This window comes from Tinamus guttatus, unplaced genomic scaffold (assembly GCF_059628265.1).
Source record: "Tinamus guttatus ecotype Peru unplaced genomic scaffold, ASM5962826v1 Tinamus_guttatus_pri_ptg000172l, whole genome shotgun sequence".
NCBI lineage: Eukaryota > Metazoa > Chordata > Aves > Tinamiformes > Tinamidae > Tinamus > Tinamus guttatus.
In genome coordinates this window covers 5,056,631-5,076,116 of record NW_028288706.1, presented here as the reverse complement: position 1 = coordinate 5,076,116, position 19,486 = coordinate 5,056,631, and the positions used below count along the sequence as shown (strand labels likewise).

At 43.2% G+C, this 19,486-nt stretch overlaps 1 protein-coding gene across 4 annotated transcripts in view; it reads right to left on the bottom strand.

Moving 5' to 3' along the window:
* Nucleotides 1-19,074, bottom strand: part of NPRL3 (NPR3 like, GATOR1 complex subunit) — a 44,389-nt gene extending 25,315 nt beyond the window's left edge. Inside the window, exons 1-7 of one of the 4 annotated variants that reach the window (XM_088523134.1) lie at nt 18,948-19,074; nt 17,441-17,510; nt 12,130-12,168; nt 8,601-8,730; nt 5,757-5,831; nt 2,543-2,696; nt 1,636-1,717 (exon numbers count right to left, since the gene is read on the bottom strand). In XM_088523134.1, the coding sequence (XP_088379260.1) occupies nt 1,636-1,717; nt 2,543-2,696; nt 5,757-5,831; nt 8,601-8,730; nt 12,130-12,168; nt 17,441-17,510; nt 18,948-19,065 (668 nt within the window). In that variant the 5' untranslated portion in view covers nt 19,066-19,074. Of the gene's footprint in view, nt 1-1,635; nt 1,718-2,542; nt 2,697-5,756; nt 5,832-8,600; nt 8,731-9,246; nt 9,263-12,129; nt 12,169-17,440; nt 17,511-18,947 lie in introns of those variants that run through there. The other 3 variants (XM_088523131.1, XM_088523132.1, XM_088523133.1) reach the window with 3 other exon arrangements.
* Nucleotides 19,075-19,486: the final 412 nt, after the last annotated feature.

Sequence of the window (19,486 nt, the reverse complement as noted above, 5' to 3'; positions counted from 1 at the left end):
GTCTTGAAAGCCTACACGTATCTGGCTCCAGGAAGGGACCACTTGGAAATTTTTCACCTGGAGTTAAAGAACAGAAATTCTATATCTAGACTATTGCTTCTACTTGATCAAAAATCAGTTTTGTTCTATCCCTGCTCTGCAAGGTGCTACAGCTCCTCTCACCTAACTGCAGACACAATAAGAAAATTTCCTATTTTCTCATATGAAGCACTAATAGAAAAACACTGCAGAACACACCACCTTACGGTCTATTCACCCAACAACATGTTTAACTACCCCTCAAATGCAGCTTTCCAACTGCATGCACAACCACGAACACCCTCACCAACTGCTTATTTCTGACATCTGCTTATGACAATACCATGCAAAACCGTGTTAAAATATGAGGGGGGCTCCCCCTTACTGCCAGGCTGAGGAACAGCACGATGTGTCTGCTCGGTGGTCACGGAAGGGTAGTGCTGGCACAGCCCACGAGCTCGGGCTCTGTGTCACTCTGCTCACAGCTACGGGCCACAAGATGTCACTGTATCACTAAAATGTTCACAAACAAGATCAGGGTTTGCCCAGCCACAAACTCGGCAGCCTGGAGCAACAGGGAAAAAGAAGAAGCAGATGCAATATAAAAAGTGTCTTATTTGAAAGTTTAGTATAGGTTTTGTAGCATTTTTTAGCACTGTATCAAACAATATTCAGCATGCTGTCCAGGCAGACTGAACTTCACAACCCTTCAAATAACAAAGAGCTTATCAGAAATTTTCAAATATGCTTGAAATCACTGAAGTATTTAGGTTCTTGCTGCCTTACCCTACAGGGATAGTGTGACTGTTCCCTTTGAACAAGGAGAAATGCAGTTGAGGGAGACAAAAGTGTTTGTCTCAGATCACACAAGTTATGCTGTAGTTCAGACAAGGACCTCACATGTAGTTCTCCCTAGCCCAGGCTAAAGCCTAATCAAGGGCCACATCATCTCAACACTGTGTCAAGTTTGGTCACCAAACACGTCCTGGACAAAGGTATCTGCTCTTCCACCAAACATGTCCTGAACGAAGGTATCTGTCAGTATGGACATGCTGTCAGAGCAGGAGGGAGCAGGAGGAGGTGGGTTTTCAATCCTGCTGAAATTCAACACTAACTACAATTCTTTGAAATCCTTGCCAGAACCTTTAGGCCAGTCAAGAAACAGCATGTTATACTCTCCATTCTGCTGCGAGTCTCACCACCTAATCTGAACTTGCTGTCTGGACATGCACAGTATAACCAAACGAAGCCCAAGCAGGATCCAACATTACCATGAATGCTAGATGCAGCATTTTTCTTTTACACGCGGTTCAGAGTTCATGTCATGACACTTCTCAATTCTACAGTTCACTTGTCATTACGTGCCTATGAGTCAGGAAAGCAAATAACAATAAAGCTGGGATAGATATCCACCATACCTATACCAAACATACCCAAAAGAAGGCCAAGACCACACTGAGGGTTCAGACACTGCATTGCACCTAACCTTTATTTTGCTCCATCTAGTTTAAACCAAGTCCCAGTAACTCATCAGCATGAAGTAATGGTAATATCCTAAGGAACAAGGGCAAGAGGTTTTGGTGCAAAACAACACAGCATGAAGGAAATTGCATTTACCTGTCGTAAGTCTCCTTGAGATCTCTGGCCAGTTTACACTTGGGCAGAATGTGATGAAAAGGGGACTGTGGTCCTTCCGTGGCTACAGAAAGTTTCAAAACAAGAAAGCAAACAACTGACTTCCAGGCAAAGAGAATCTCCCCTTTCCCCTCCAGGTATCGGCAAGTATCTTAGTTTTGTGCTACTATTACAATTTAAAAGATCAGACAGGAACAGATCCCATGTCTTTCTAATCTACATTTATTTTCCAAAGTTTTTACAATAATTTAACTGAAGATAATGCTGCATCTTTTGAAACTCAACTCTCTTAAGCAGATTTATCTGTGAATTTGACACATGATTACTTTAAGTGGTTTTGTTTGCTTTTTAGACGCATGCAAGACAATGCATCAGTGTCAGAAACCATTCATCTGCTTATTGTTATAGGAAGTTGCTTTGAAGCAGAGTCTATAAAAACGCTGTGTAACTATGTCAGCCATAGAAAGAACATGTAAAAGAGTGAAATCTGTCATGAAGAGTCTCTGGTGACTCTGCATACAGCTTTAGAGCTTGGGAAACTTGCTCAAGGTTGAGTAAAGCAGTCTGTATAGGAATCCTTCCTTCTGAGCCTGTAAAGTGCATCTAAATGTGATGGTTTACTAACACTTTCCAGTGATCAGTCTGAACTGAGATGTCATGGAAAGTAACCAATCTACTTCACTTCAAAAGCTGACATGTCTGCACTGGAACAGTGATTTCTGGACGAGACAAAATGCATCCAAAAGCAGTCAAAATGCTGAAGAGCACCAGAACTTGTTCATGCTGATCACAAGAAAACTGTAACAAGGCTCAGGCACTCTTCTGAAAAAGTGTTCCTAGACATCCATACAGGTGTGTGTTTCTACGAGTAGCTAAGCTGGAGACTCACTTTCTTGCATGGCAGACACTTCATCCTGAATGGCTAAGATCAGCTTGGCCTCCCTGGTCAGGTACTGGCAGCGGCGCTCCTCGTGCTGCAAGACGATGGCAATCCGACGGGACAGATTGTGCAAGCAGTTGATCACTGATGGATCCGCGTTGGCCTACAGGCAACACAGGAGAGGAACTGGTCAGTCATTCAGCCACAAACACATCCATGGGACCAGAGTGATGGACAGGTGATCAAGTCAACTATGTGCAACAGATACCAAAACTCAGTCTCTGGCAGAAGAAAGGAGATTTCTCAAAAAGCACAGAAAAGCAGGTCAGACCTGTCCAACAGCAAGGAAGAAGAGATTGAGCGATTTCTATACTTGTCCGCATGCTTTGAATGAACACAATATCTGCAGTAGAATAATTTATTTGCTTTATTTTTTTACAGTTGTTACTGGGCCCTGTGCTAGCAGGTAGATCATAGAATTCAGTTTCACATAGTGAGAAAGGAAAGCTCCAAGTTACTTGAAAAGGAAGATGACAACGTACAAATCAAACTCACTGGGAGTATAAGGACTGTAGTGCCTTTAACATAACCCCCTCTTTCCATGCCTTTATACTGATGTTTGCCCTATATGCTGACAGGATAAATGCTAACCAGGTAGGAATGAACAACATATTATCGACATTTTGAACCAAAACCAGGATGAATGTGGATTTATGCTCCCAAAGACTGCACCAGTTTGCCTTACTATAAACACTGCATTTGTGTAAGTCACAGAATGAAAGTGCTAGAAAACCCTGTCAGCATGAAGAACTGATAAGGGGGGACTCCATGACTCCTAGGCAGAGAGTGCACAGCAAGCAGCTGCATCATGTTTGTTAAGATGTTTAAAGGAATTGAAGGTTCAAGCAACTGATAACTTGCAAGGAGGCCAGCAAACCGTGAGTCAGCATTTCTGGACACCAGGTTCTGCTGAGTCACAACACGTTAGGAACCTCGAAGCTGAAGCACAGCAGGCTGAGTGCGATTACAGCCCTCGGGACCTTGCCTGCTCTGTCTGCCCACTGCAGATGGACAGGGGTCCTTATCAGCACAAACCTCTGCCCACGCTCCGCAGCGCGCTGCGCGAGGAAACACTGCTGCCTGCTTTCCACACAGCCCCTTCCAGAAACTCTGCAGATCCCTATGAAGGAAGAGAGTCCCATTTGGCAAATATGATTTATTGTGTTATTTTAAAACAGCTACTACTTCAGTGCCACAGTGCCAGAACACAAAAAAAACCTTTTTTATTCTTCCCAAGACACACTAGAAATTTGATTCTAGAGACACGCAGGCCAGATGAAGTTTGCATTATCCTTTCCCAAGGTCTCACAATACTTGAATGAAGCAGTGCTGTTTTCAATGCTGCTGCCTCCACACGACTCATGCTGCATGAATATATTTGTACGTGTATCTATACACACCTACCAACAACCGAAGCCCGGTGCTTCACCAATACACTAAAACATCAAAGCTCCTGAAGCCAAAGGTATTTTCATGTGTGAAATTTAAGATCAACTCTTGCATTTACAAATTGGGCATTTCTTGACCTAAGAATCTCCCTAAGCAGAACAACACTGGAACACCTGCAGGTCTCATAAGGGCAATGATTTCTCTCTTGATTCTTGATTTCTGGGATATTTCTGTCCTTTGAAACTTTGCTCTCAGCTGAAGAGGAGGATGCTCTCAACATCCTGGACGCTGGCCCTGTCACTACTTTAAGGCACTACTGAAAGTCAGAAGCAAATGCCAGTGCTAAAAGGAAAAAACAATCAAGTAAAACCCAACCATTTCCACAAAATAGCTACCCTAGCTCCCTCTTTCATTTCTAAAATGTTTCCTCACACCCATACACACCACATGCCACTGGGCATGTACTATGGGGTAGGAAAAGAAAACATGACCTCAGAAATCAAATATTGCTCAAACATGATGAAATTTCTAGGCTTTTAGATCATCAAATTAACTGACCCAGGATCAGTAGATGCAGATATGCACTAATCAGATAATGAAAGAATCAGGCTTGAAGTGAAGTTCCAAACAACAACTACTTATTTGCACCAAATTTCTGCTGAACACTGAAAACCTAGTAATCACTCACTTGTACCTTCTTCTCATTCAAATGCCAGAGCCAGCTGCTTCCTGGTTCTGTCCTCCCTTTATAATGATTTTATGGCTAGAAAAAGGCAACTTTCAAATGTGTTGCATTTAATTATAAGAAAGGCCTAGATGCACTGAGCAAAGGTACTTGTCTCAGTATCAGGCAGTATGAGGAAGGACTCAAAATAGTGCTGTTTTAATATTCCACTTCAAGAAGAGGTGCACAGCTTTAAAAAGGGACAGCTTTTGTTCCAAACAGCCAAGGACAACCAAGAAAACTCTCCTTTGTCATAAAATCAAGAACACCTTCAATCATGGACTAATTTTACATTGATCTGTGAACCTATAATCTCAGGAGCATGGCCCCACTCAAAAAGCTATGAGGAAAGGAAAAAGGGAGAAAAAAAGCCAAGACCCATTCCCTTTAAAGCATAAAGCTAAATGCTTTGGTTCTGCTTTAAAATGTTCAAGCAAACCAAACTCACAAAGGGCTGCATTACACAGAAATGTAATATATGCACCATGAAGGCAAACTCTGTGCCCTGAAACAGAAAAGAAAGTTCCAGGCTCAAGATTAGCTTGCAGTTTTATCAGCAAGCTCTTCACTTCTCTCCCACAGTAACTTTATAAAGATATACGTGGGCTTTTAAGCATGCATCATTTCATGGTGCTGAGAACTGTTCAAACATGCTGCAATCATCACTGGAGAAATGCATATCAGCAGGAGTTACTTCTCCTGCCTGCAGAACCAGCAGCTGATTTTTTTTTTAATTAAGAAAATGCTTGTCCTTTTATTATTCTTTTAAATCCAAGAAATATCCTTCTGTTCTGTATACCAGTATGTAACTACACAACTGTTTTACTTTGTATCTGTAAGACTAAAGATGAAGTGGGGCCTACATAGGCAGTGATACAGCAGCTTTCATGCAGCTATATAAAAGTTAAAGGAATACTCAGCTATTTCCATACACTCAATTCACTAGTTTTTAGGAGAGAATTGGATTAGAATATCCCAAATAATGGAAAAAAAAACTCTTATAAAACCTAAACTCATCCCATTTTCAGACAACACAAAGACAGGCCTTACCCGTAGGGCAAAAACCACGTTGAACAGAATCATAGTGGGCATCTCTCTCTTTGGTGAGGGATCGGTTTTGGATACCTGAAAGATATTTTGAAAAATAAGTCCCATAGGTTTTGTGTCCTTTTGAACCAGTAATAAGGAAAAAAGAAAAGTCTAACCCAGTTAAATAACACTTTCTGAGAGAAAAGAGCAGAGAAATCGAATTATAGCATCAACATTTGACTCATAAAATATAAAGCTGCATAATTGTTCTCTCATGAAAGTGTCACAGTTCTTCCACAACACTGCCTTTGGTGAGGACCATGGAAATGAACATCAGCTAACAGTAGAGTCTCAATAGGTTTCCTTACGATCACACTTTGGCACCACTAGAGTCTTAGATTTCAATTTTCTTTAACATAATTGTTATATGCTGCTAGCTACATATTGTTATATACTGCTAACTATGTGCCCATGAAAATTCAAACAGAAGTCTGCAGATGTCTCACTGCAGGCCTCAATCATTCTTTTATTTCCTAAAATTTTCAGCTTACTTCATGTTTCTAACTATTGCTTTTATCAGAAGTGTGATCTAGAACTGCCTGTATCCAAGTCACACACAGAGGACTAAACTAAAAGCTATATTTTTCTTCCTGCAGGATTTGAAAAGCTTGAAATACCTTTATTTCTGTAACAGAGAGCTTCTTGGTTTTAAAACCCTTATGATGCACACAGACTTTCCTGCAAGGAGGAGGAGTGGGAGCTAAAATGAGCAAGCTGGATCTGCACATCTGCGACTGGGAGCTCCGAGTCGACCAGGCATCACCACAAGATGGAGCACCAAATCCAAAGCCCACACACAGGCTCCTGTGCAGCACCTGGCTGCTGCCAAGAAAAGCCAGCAGTAACCCACCCGACCAAGCACCCATGTCACCTATAATGCGCATACGTATGTACCACATGCAGGGCAAGCACCAGGACATGCTCAGGATGCAGCTGGCATCCTGACAAGCCTCAAAAGTTTGTCATGAACTCACTGCTTGGGGCCGAACACTGCCAGTTGAGGCCTCTGAGGCTGTGATCTTCAAAGTTAGAGAACCTATCAGAAATGAGGGCACTTTGAGGTTTTCTGAAGCTCTGACAAAAAGGTGGTGATTGGAAAGGGGCAGTGAAACCTATTTGCTGTGTCTGGCCTGGAGTTAGAGGTTCCACACGTCCTGTGAACTGCACTGAGGGCCCCGATGCAGTTCTGAGTTTGGGAAATGACTGTGTTCCTCCCCAAAGCCCAAGGCACCAGGAGCACTAGCATCACCTGGGATCTAGGCCAGCGTTTGTACTGCTACTTCTCCAGGAAAGAAGAAGAAAGGGAAAATTGTAATGTGAAGAATTCAGAATACCACTAAACAAAAATAGGGACAGGATTAAATATTGGTGCTCTTGCAACTCCTGAATCTCACTTGAGCATGCATTTGCTAAGCTGCTGTAGTGTGGAAGCACTTAGGGCAGTTTGGACTCCAAAGAAACTCCAGCCAGAGACTCTCAAGTTATTTTGGTCATTATTTGTGCTCAAAGGGTCAAGAAGGAAATAGTTTAGCTTCCTTCTAAGTGCAAAAGGGTCCCAGGCTTAAACTTGAAGGAACTTGCCTGGATGGCTGCCATTTCTAGAAGGTTCTGGGCACTAGAAAGTTCTGGCATGCCTTCTGCAGCAAGCAGACACACCCAAGAAAAGGGTCCTACGAGAAGCTACAGGGTGGTGTTTACAGCACTTCATAACCTTGGGCATTTAATCAGATGCAATTTTACTTAGAAAAAAAAAATGAAGTACAAAGACATATTTCATGTAATTAGAATAGAAATTTGAATCTGTGGTGGACAAGTGCAAATATACCTTTTCAACTTAATTTATACTATTACCTACAATCTCAATGGTTTAAACGTTTCAGGATAGAGTCTCGGTGATCCTCTGTCATATTTCTCATAAACTCATAAGTTTCAAAATGGAACGTCAACATTGATGGTTGATGCTAGCTTCTTACCTGGATCAAAGTTCTCTTAAATCAATCTGGTCCTAAAAACATCAAGGGCCTTTAAATACAGATAGAATGGGTGACAGAAATGTCAAGAGATTTTTTTAAAAAACGAGTGACTTCGTAAATCTGATATAAAACAAGACCTAAGCAGGTCAGTGATAAAGATTAATAATGGTCTCTGAAGTTACCAAAGCCCACTTCACTTTAAACTTCATTATGAAGAAGATGGAATAGGACAGGGAACATTTTGCTTGTAAATGCGTAAATCCTGTCCTAGATTTAAGCAGAGCCTTCTCCATGGCCTATGTGGCAACTGCTTTCACTCCTGGCAGCTAAAAGCGCAAAGCCATTAAGGAAGGTGCCAGTACAAACTGCAACCTGGCTTGGGCCCGAAGAAATTTTTACACCTCCTTCAGCATCCTACCCATTCCAACTGAATCACCTTCCGTATTAGTAACAGCTAAAAGCTAGACATGGCTGAAGTGAGTTCTAGAATTAGCTTCTTTTCCTGGTGTACTAATTAAAGCTGCCACAAAGTTAACTAGCAATAACTAAAAAGGTGAGAAATAGCTTCTTGATCTGGACTGCTTAGTTCTATTTCGCTTTTTCTACACTCTTTTTCTACAAAAACCAAAAGCGTTTCTTCAAGTCACTGACACAGCTCCCTCAGGTTACCACTCACTCTAAGTATCTGGAAATAAATATGAGACAGCTTTGAACACTAGGAAGTGAAAATAGGATCAAAAGTAAAGATAATACATCCTGAACTACAAGTTTCCTATCTAACTAAAGTAGTGTGAAAAGAAGACAGTCCCAAGGAGCAGACCTCTTACCATACCTGCCCAAGGGCATGTTGCAGCAACGTAGGATGGCCAACAAAGCGCACATTATCAATCTTCAGTTCAAATTTTTTGCCACACATGTCTGATTTGGTAGCCAAAATTGTTGCCAAGATGACATCAGAAAACCTTGAAGAGTAGAAACAGAAGCTATGAAAATTTTCAAAATGCATGCCCTAAAAATATTCTTCCAGATTCAGATATTTAACTTGTGAGAGTTAAAAAAAGCTGTAAATTATGTATTTAAATCATTGCACTTGGAATACCATTGGCTATGAAAATTAAGAACCCCATAATTACATCACTCAAATCATCAGAATTACAAAACAGGAAGCATCCAAGACAAAGACTGCAGGGTCATGCTTATTTAATTACATGCTCGGCCAAATACATGAAAAAGATTAGATGCAGTTTGCTTTACAAATTTAAAACCAGCTCGAGTTAGCCATTGCCTGGATTTAGCTGCAGGTTAATGAACTTTCTAAGCAGCTAGATATCAAAACAGCCTGTCACTCAAGCACAACGAAGATCTTTAAGCCACCCAGTATGGCAGAAAGGAAGGCAAGAAAGAGCTGACTCATTTAAAAGAAAAACACATTCAACACTTGTCCCTCCTTTTCTGTACCTAGTGAGATGCAAAATTACCTAACAGATCTCAGTCTGTGCCCAAAAGACCACTGGCCTCCTCTTGAAAGCTGCATGGTCCCACCTGGACTGTTTCATGTCTTAAATTGAACTGAGACCAACTCCTGACAGAGCAGGCCCTCCTCAGTGCACACCACTGCTGCACTTGTTGCATGGCTCCGGATTTGTGGTGACAGGAAGCCACTCATGGGTTACAAACAGGAGGGCAAATATCTACAGGGAGTCTGTCCAGTAAAATGTAGTTACCAATGACAAAAAAAAGGGTAACGGTGCCCTGGGGAAGGAACTCAACTCTGCTTTCTGTTGCACTGACCACTGGTGGCCTTACAACATGATCTTTATTTTATTTTACAGCCTGGTCTTTATTTTATTTGTTGATTGATTGATATGAAGTCAGGGTATCTCCTGACAAAGTAGAGTTCAAATGCACATGAAAAAAGACTTCTGCTAGCTGCTGCAGGACACTGCTTGCTGTTGTGGGCAGGTCAGTACAACGTTTATGCTACTAGCAATGCTGCTTTTCCTTTCCTCTAAGATACTTCCATGTAAGCAAATTCCAAGCGAGCTTGCGATGAGACCGATTTTTTAACAATGGAAACGTTTATTTTATTCCCTTATTTACCTCCATGGACGTGTGTCCCTGTGAGACCATCCCCCTGCACAGGGCAGGTACCGCAGATAACGCGGTATCACTCAGAGAACGGGGCAGACCTGGGTGTGCTCTGCACGCCCTTTATCTCTCGGCCGCCAGTGCGCTCTCGATGCCTAGGGACGGATTAATGTACTATATTGCTAGTGTACTCTGAGTGAGTTAGAGCACGGCAGAAATTAAGACAAATACACGGCTAGGGCTTTTGTGTGTTCCCATCTGCGTATTAGCAGGGAGTTATTACTTTTCTTGGATGAAATGCTCTGGTGTTTGGCTACCCTTACCATAGCGTGCTGGCTAATTTTAGCTTAGGGAAGGAGCAGCTCTGTACTAATTTACAAACCCCTGGTCATTCCGTTCCCAACAGGCTGCCAAATGCAGCCAAGGACAAGCAGAGAGCGGGGACAGATTAGCCGGAGGTTCCCACGGATGCTGAGACCATGCTGCTTGGACATGGCAACACACTGGGCTCTGCAGCACACGGTGCTCAGGAGGGACAGCCAACACTTCCCCAGGCTGGACAGACATTCCCTGGAGATCACGTTCAAAACAGCAAAAAAGCCACCACAATCCGCAGTGATTTTTTCCCCCTCTTTTTTCCCTGTTGAGCTGTGTTAGCTCATCATGGAGCTGGGAAGACTGTAATAGCAACAGCTCAAAATGAGCATCAGTTCTGAGGAGAGGAAAGAGGAGGTGGGTAAACCTCCAAGTAGCTTCTTGCTGGTAAGAAATGCATTACTCCTCCCTCCCCCAGCCCTCGCAAGGGATGTCTTGGATGCTGGACATCGGAACAGCATTATGGTGATTTTTACCACTGTTGAGACTGGACATTCAACTTTCACAAGTGTCTACACTAGCAGACCATTACGTGTAAATGTGGGGCTGAGCACGGCAGTCAGAGAGGGAGCAATTCCCCAGGAAAGCTCATTCCACAGGCAGTCACAGTCTGCCTCCCCTCGTGTTTGGCTCCATGGGCGGGAGGAGATTAAAAGGTTAATTTTGTAAAGTGCTAAGTATCTTCCTAGCACCCTGCAGACCTGTTTCCAGGAGAGCACCACAGCCTGAGGACGTGTTCAGGATATATCCATCACCTATGATACCATGGAGAGCTGATAGTACAGTGGGCTCCCCAGAATGCGATCTGGAGTCCAGCCCCCTTCCCCTTGGCCTGATCATCTAGTTGGTCTTTACAACACTCCATGTCACTCACCCATTTTCTAGGTCTTGAGATGACAGGGGGAGATGGAGGAACAGGGAATTTATTCCCATCATGTCAGGGTGACATCATTTCATCTCAGACAGTAACTTTTTTTTTACTTTAGAAATTTCAACATTGGTTTTCCAATCTCTGATATTTTAAGACCAGATAAAGATCCTAAGCATCACAAGCCACGAGTTTGTTAGAAGTGATTAAATTTCATAGTTGGGCCTTAACAGACCCTTATTTCATGAGATTAGTCTGAGCACTGTGATTTCCAGGTGGGAGGAAACGTTTCCTATAATAAGGAAGTCAGCAGGGTAAAACTTAACAGAAAAACCAAAAGCTTTGGTTTGCCCAAAATATCCTACAGCCACTGTCACGAGTTCGAAACAGCAACAACAGACAAACCAGCAGTGTGACACAAACTACACCAGTGCAGATTGACTGCTGTCATCACCAACTCCTCAGGGACTGACACAGCTGGTACAATAACCGCTTTAGCTTCAGGCCATGGAAAAGGAAGGGGGAAATCTCTAACACATTCTTGGTTGGTTGGTTGGTTGGTTGTTTTCCAAGAACTGATAATAACGTTTGTGATGCCACAGGAATAAAAACAAGGTATTACAAAGAATTCCTCTTTGAAGTAATTCATGACAGGAGTTTAGGAACTAGGTGATCCCCATAATTGCAATGGGATTATATAGTTTACACACTGTTCTATATGTTTAAATCAGAGCAATTTGATCTGGGGCTTATTGTGGGAACAACTGCAATTTATTTGGTTTTCTCAACTCAAAGAAGGGACAGTACCACATCCATTCTGGATACCCTACAAAAAGCAAAGAAATGTTAGTAGGACCTTGGTCATTATCCTAGCAGAAACCCCTAGCAACACATTTCCTAGGGACACTGTGATTTAGCATATAATTATCTCATCATTCAGTGTGAAACAAAAACAAAGCACAATTAAAAGGACGGTGAGGAAAGAAAGCCATTCTAGACAGAAGTGATTGTTTAGAATGTTTGCTCTTACCCCGAAACCAATTGCTCATCACTTAGAGGACATTGGTCTCTGAAATGGGAACATGGCCATAAACACAAAACAAAAACACAACAGAAGAAAATAAACGAGGCAAGTACACAAAATACAAAAAAAAAAAAAGATAATATTAAAAACTAGGATGCACTATTAAGGGTTAAACACCTGTAAAGGAAAGATAACGATTGAGAAGAGTCAAAAGCAGGTGAATTCATGGGACATTTCTAGCTCAGACCGATGAGGTGGAGAGAAAGAGCTAAGGCATTTTAGACGCCCAGCTAACACTGGCTGCTGTAGTGTTCACACGCTATGGTACATTTATGGAACCATATTTATACTGTACTTTTCATGTTTATCTTAAAAAAAGAAAAGAAAAAAGGAAAAAAAGAAAAAAAAAAGTGCCAGTCTGATTTAGCACAAATGTTAAACATCACTTTCCTTTCTAGACTTTTATTAGTACTTTTATCACAGGAACACCCCATACAGCCCCAAATGACTCAGATCTCTTCACAGTTGGTTCTGACACTTCCATGCTCCCAAGACTTAGGAAAAAGAGGATTATAACCCTTTCTATTTCATGCACAGCTAGAGCTTTTTAAAGGGCCTTGCACACAGAGCTGCTGCTGTTCTCCACCAGGGATTTCAACAGTAGATATGAGCCTGTCCAGAATCACGGCGCTGGTATGAAGTCATTTTCCATCTCTCTCCATCAGCCTCAAGCCATAAGCAGAGTCTTAGGAATAACAGGCTGAAAAAAAAGAACTTAAAAACCTTCCTTGCAACAGGCATTGAGGGAAGGCTCTGCTAATGGCTATACTCGCTCTCTTATAGCAGGGAAGCAAACAACTATTTTAAAACATCTGTTTTTTTCTTCCTTAAATAACAAGGAAAAAGAGACTTCTTCTCTTTAATGTATTAAAAGCTTAAAAGCTTTATAGCATGCACTTTAGAAAGAAGAGGTAAAAGAAGACTTCCAAAAAATAGTCAAGCCAAAAGAGAGCAGATTTCTACCAGTCATGTTAGAAAGGGATCTTGGAGTGACAAGCGGTGCAGAGGGGACAGCATTACAGAAAGGGAGTGCAGAGGGCAGGGATAGATGCATGGAAAACCGCAGGCTTACAAAAAGGGAGCCTTTCAGACCAAATACAAGGAAGATCACTGGAGGCCAGTGAAAGAAGGGACAGAGAAACGTTATCACAGGAGAATGACTGTTTGTTAGAAAGGGGCATTCAAGCCCTTGTTTGTGAATAACTTGTTTTCTTGTTTCTATTTATTTAAATAACAGAAGCATTTTTTTGGCCAATGAAATCAATCTCATCAAGATGGTTAAAACTCTTTCTGCTAGTTATGCTCCTAAAAATACAAAGTTTGATATAATGTTGATTACTATATATGCATCCTTATTAGAACTTTTGCTGGCTCTACCCCCTCCAAAAAACTAAACCAAACATTTCAAAACAGTTTAATAACACAGTACCATAGCTTCAAAAGAGTTATTGTGTGTCTTAAATGCCTGATCTTTTTCCAGAAAAAGAAATAAAAAAGAGTGGCAGGCATCTCCATAAGCTTGAAGGGTACATAGCATTTCTAAAGCACTTGAGGCGAAGGATTTTGGGGAGAGAAGGCAAATAGTTAAAGGCTGCCAGCAGACAGATGTGTGACAGGCTATTGCTTTGGTTTTGCCAGTGAGAGGCTTTTCTGCACAGCTCTACTGTATGGCCATCAGCAAAGGGTGTTTCAAACCCTTTTGCTGCTTCGCTTGCATTTACAGGGAAGAAAATCTCTATTCTAAAGACCCAAACAAAAAGCTCCACTGAGCAGAAATTAATGCAACACACACATGCAATGAATATGCTACCACAGTCGTAAAAAAAATAATAAATTACAAAGACCAGGAAACTTGAGTCTTAGGGCTAAAAGACATCCAATTATGCATGCAAATATGCAGTATGGAAATGGAGAGTTATGAGACCAAAATAGATCTAATTCTGTCCTTAATGAGGTTGTAAAGAAACACATACAGCTCACTTGCTCCAGGGACATCAACTCAAAATTAATTAACTTGTGTTCCAACAGGCAGAGAGCTGACCTTTATCTAGGATACAAGGAATCCTCTACTAATTTAAACACAGTCATCCTGCATAAGGAGAATGGACCTAGCCCTCACAAGAACTACTGCAGCAACAAGATAAATCTGAAATAACACTGCTGAACAAGGGAAACACTCAGCCCTTCAGCACTGCCATACTTGGCATGCACCATGAACTCGACCTAGCAGTCTGTCCTCTCCAGAGCCCAAACTTGTGTCCCCAGAACTTCCAGGCAGAACATCATGTTCATGAAATCTTGAGCCACTAAAGCAATTGCAAATCAGAACAAACTCACATGGACAGAGCTGCTGCCCCTCAGGGATCAATTTTCACAAAAACAGTCACCCTGTTTCTCACCTCCCTAGCCTTATCTTCCATGGAAATCTCCAAAACATACTCCAAATAGAAGCCGATGGGCAAAAATTCATAATATCACTGTGGGAAGAAGCCCTCGGGCTCAGTGATGGTATTGCTTTTGTGACACATCATAGTTAAACTGCACTAGGCAGGCTATAAATCATACACATCTCTCCCCAGGACCTCTGCGCTTTTCTGCCTCCACTCTCCCACTAGCACTTCTCCTATTCCCCAGGGCCCAACTTCTGCTACTCCTGCAGTGACCAAATTGATACACATCAAAACTCTGAGCAACCTCTTGCACTCAGTTTTCAAGATGCTTTTTGTTTCATGCTGGAAGAAGAGCCTGTTCACCTAAAATTGCATATTTCTTCAACCTACATCAATTAGTCTAGTGTAAGATACTATCTCTGCTAATAAACTTCCTCTTGCCTTATATAAATTAACAACTCTCTGTATAAATAGCATCAGGGATTTCTTCTACTACTTGTTACCACTAAAGAAAAGGGGATGTTTAGCTGCAGCATCAGTTTATGGCTGCATTAAGCAGATCTGCTTCTATGCTGGCATCGGGGAAGAAAGCGGTTTCAGTGGATTAACAACACTGATTATCCTGGAATTGGGGAGGGCTTTTCTATTTAAAAAAATGAAACTTGCAACTTGAAAAGAGATCTTTGAAACTCTGAATGCAGGTGCACAAGCACATAAGCAGCACAGCAGCGTGCTGGACCTCTCCTGGTAGATACAGAGACTTCTGCCTTCCAAAAGCTTCTCCACTTTAGAGATTTTCCATGGAGTCACACATATCCGCTTAAGATTTTCTTCAAAATACACATCCAGCCCCTTAACTTCCTCACCTTAAACCATTTTCCAGCCTTCTAAGTTGTGCCCTTTGCTTCACCACCTCATTTTTTTTAAATACTGTTCTGGATCATAGAGGGACATGTTCAAGTGATTTCTTACGCAGATATCTGAGTGGAAGTTGTGTGCGTGCTTGTGTTTACACAGGAGTGTGCACGAGTGTCACTATGAAGACTGACATGGCAGGCTTTCCAGTGAAGCACACACAGCAGATTTTGCTGGCCGCTGTTCAGGTGTTCTCTGATTTTTTCTGGCCTTGTGTGCACAGTATCTCCAGGAACCAACGGCACTCTCTTTTACTGCTAGCTTCAAATCAGCTTGATACCAGCCTGATACTCGGGCATTTCCTGCTAACAGCCCTTCTTTCTGAAAACCATCACCACAGAGGGGGATTTCTGTCTTAATACTTCTCCCCTCAGTGCTTTGGGTCCCTCTAGATCCACCTGACAGAATGCCAATAAGGCAATACTTTGACATCTCAATTCTTTTGAACACCCAAATCTCAATAACACATACTTGAGCAGTGATCAAAACACCAGCCTTCAAGCACATGGTTTTGGACACCCCTATGACAAAATGATCCAATTATTTATTTAGTGTAGCCTACATGCCATCATATTCAGGCTCCTTAAAGCCAGTTTGGGAGAAACACTACACTAAGAGCAGTTTTCCTCAATCTCACCTGAATCTAAAGCGATATAAGCTTTTTTTGCTTTTTTTTTTCACTTAAGTAGCCACACACTCCAGCACATCAGTTCAGCACCACAGACAACATCCAGTGAGCACTGCTCTGCACTGAGACTTTTGTCCAACCTGCCAAAACAGCAGAGGCAACGAGAATCAGTATCAGAGAGAATCTGGCTCAGTTCCCACAGCTGTTTGAGCAGCAACCAACAAAATCCCTGAAAAAAGATGTGCTCTGAGCTTTCTTAAGCACAGTCTTAAATGCGATTCACTAATTGCCAAACTTAAGGAAGCTTGTTTTGCTTCCACTGGAGTTATGCTTTGTATTATATTGAACTCAGCAAAGATGTGAGAGAATGCTGCATTTGAAGGTTTCAAAGATATCAGCAGAAGCAACAGAAATTAATCATCTCAAGCAAGACGTATTACTCACATATGTTATATCATTTTCCTAAGTTCTCAATGCTGGAAAAAAATACATAAGAACTCGACAAAATGCGTTTTCATTGGTTAATTTAATTTCAATGAAATTCTCAGTCATAAAGTTAAGAAACATTTTTCAAGGTTGGATCTAAATTTCTCAGGGGCAAGTGATGACAATTCTTATTTAGTCTTAGTGAGAGAACAGCAGCAACTACTCTGTTATTAATTTTCTGAGATTAAAAAAGAAAAACAGAGGACAAAAGAAGATCTGCAGCCAAGCTGTGGGCCAACAGACAAAAACACTTCTTGTCTTTCAAAAATATCTCTCATATCTGACAGTTCTTCTGTATGCATGTGCATGCTGAGCTACACACTATTTTATCCACTAATTTCCTTAATTTCAAAACTGCCTTTCATTTTTGTAGCCTTCTGAGCTACTATTTCACTCCAGTGATGCGGGGGTTACCATCTCTGGAGAAACAAAAATAGTTATTCATTAGTGCACAGAAATTCTATGTGACAATGATCTAAGGAAGAACTTGAGCCAACTGTAGTAATACAGTTAGAGGTAGATAGGTGAAGAGAAGTGGGATTTTGTCAAACAATTAATACTTCTAGCTTTGAAAGAACAGTTCTGCCTTTCTAACAAGCACAGAATACCTGGCCTTTACCTTACCTAGAAGGCAGTAGATTCAGTGGCATTTGTTCATGAGATGCTCCTCGCTACCAAAAACTGGCTTGCTGAAAACTTGGCACTAAGGATTCTCTTTGCAGATCTGCTTCTATAGAGTCCACAAGAATTTGCTTACTGAAATAGTAAGCAAAAAGGCAAGAGGCCATCCCCTCCTCTGTTCCAAACTCTTAGACAAGGAGAAATACTTTACTCCTACCTGGAGTCCCCATCTTGATCCTCTGTGGTGTCACCTGAGCTATTCACAGCATATCGACTCCTTGGTTTACCTGAAGCAAAGAGGAAAGAAAACTCTTTGAGGGACCAACCTCCTTAAAGTGTCCATTAAGGGAAAACTGATGTCTATGGCCTTTTAGAAATTATGTATAAGGCAAATCTAAAAAAAAAGAAAGAAAGTTTTAATAAAAACAGCAAAGTCCTTTTACTAATAGTATGAGATCTTGTGGGGTTTTATTTTTGTTTGATTTTGCTTTTTTTGTTTTCACTCAAGAACACAACAAAATATGGAAGCAAGATGCTGAAATCTCTGGGGGATGCAGAGAAGACACCGGAACATTCAAGGAAAGAACTCTTCTCCCAAGAATCACATAGCAGTTTGCTTCAAGAGAAGCTGGAAAATGCAACTCTGACGAATTCCCTCATTGGTGCTGAGGTCTGAGGATCATGAATGACCTTCCAGAAGGCCTTCCTGCAGGGGCAGATATCAAAATCTATTACCAACTAAAAGCAGGAAGAGGTGGAAAAAATAGTCAACCAAAAAAACTTTTTGAGTTTCATTTATAAAAACAAAATGGGTTCAGAAACCTGGCAAAAAGTGACTCGCTACAAAAAAAACTATGTCAAATCTCCGATGACATAAGACAAAATGAGGCAAGTAAAACAGTTTCATCACTCTACACCAACTTTAGGGCAGGTACCAAGATAAGCACCTGCTGAGCACCCCTTGTATTTGCTTTGGTATAAACTGAGCAATGCTCAAGTCATCAGAGGTTTTAGGCACCAAACTCAGCCCAACTTAACTGGGTCCAAACTGGGCCCAGCTTAACGCTAGCCCTTCTAGAACCCAGGCAGGTTTGTGCAGAGCCTGTGGGGCAGCTCCGCATCTTCTGGTTGAGTCCATGTGGCCACATTTACTCACATGTAGAGCCACGGGTGGGATTATTCTACTCCTGGCCCCAAGCTCCCTCCGTGGGTGCAAGCAGGTCAGAGTCCAGCCCTAGGCACCCTCTGGAACTGGGAATATTCAGGGGGAGAGGTACAAGTAAAACTAGCCCCGCGGGACCAGCTAGGATCTCAAAGGTTCCAGTTTTCCTGTTCCGCAGTGTGAGTGGAAGCTCCTTCACTGACTACCACAGAATGGCCTAAGGTTTCTCAGCATCCCTGCGTTATCAGCAACATGCATTTTACCCTGTTTAGGCTCACTTACTGTCTCCCAGATTCCTCTCCAGCACTGTGTTTTTTTTCCTCTCCCGCTTCCTACCCTGCCTTTCCCTTCCCTTTGCGTGTCCTTCCCGCCTTTTCCCGCATCCTAGGGCACCAGGTCCATGGCCACGTACACGGTGCCCCTCACGAGCCCGGCCGGGGGGCGATGGCGGGAGCTGCCAGGAGCCCGGCGGGGCCGCGCGGGCTGTCGCTGCGCTGGGGACACGGGCAGGCTGTGCTTGGGGACGAGCCGCGCCACCGCGGGCGCGGGCGGCGGCACTTACTGGCCTGGGCGGCGGGGTGCTCGGCGCCGCGCTGGAAGGGGAAGCGGAAGAGCAGCTTGTTGCCGCGGCTGCCCGAGCTCACCAGGATGACGCTGATGGGGCTCGTGCTCTCGCCCATGGCGCCGCCGCCGCCGCCTCAGCGCGGCGCGGCAGGAAGGCCGCCCGGCGCGGCCCGGTGCGGCCCGGTGCGGCCCGGCACGGCCGACTTCCGCTTCCGCGCGCCGCCGGGCCCGGCCGCGCCGCCCGCTCCCCCGGCCCGCGGCTCCCGGCGCCCCGGGCGGAGCTGCCGCTGCTGCCGGCGGCGGGGAGAGCGGGGCCGCCCCGGCCTGCGCTGCGGCCCGAGGCCCCGGTGCAGCCTGTCTGTCTGCAGCGCGGGCCGGCACCTCTGCCGCTGTCCCCAGCTCGTCCCTGCCAGCAGCCGGTGACGGCACCGCCAGCAGTCCCATGGGTGCTGGGGTCCCGCGGGTGCCGGGGGTCCCGCACGCCTGCCCGGCAGCGTGTCCATGGCACAGGGTGGCACAGGTTGCTCTCTGCAGAAG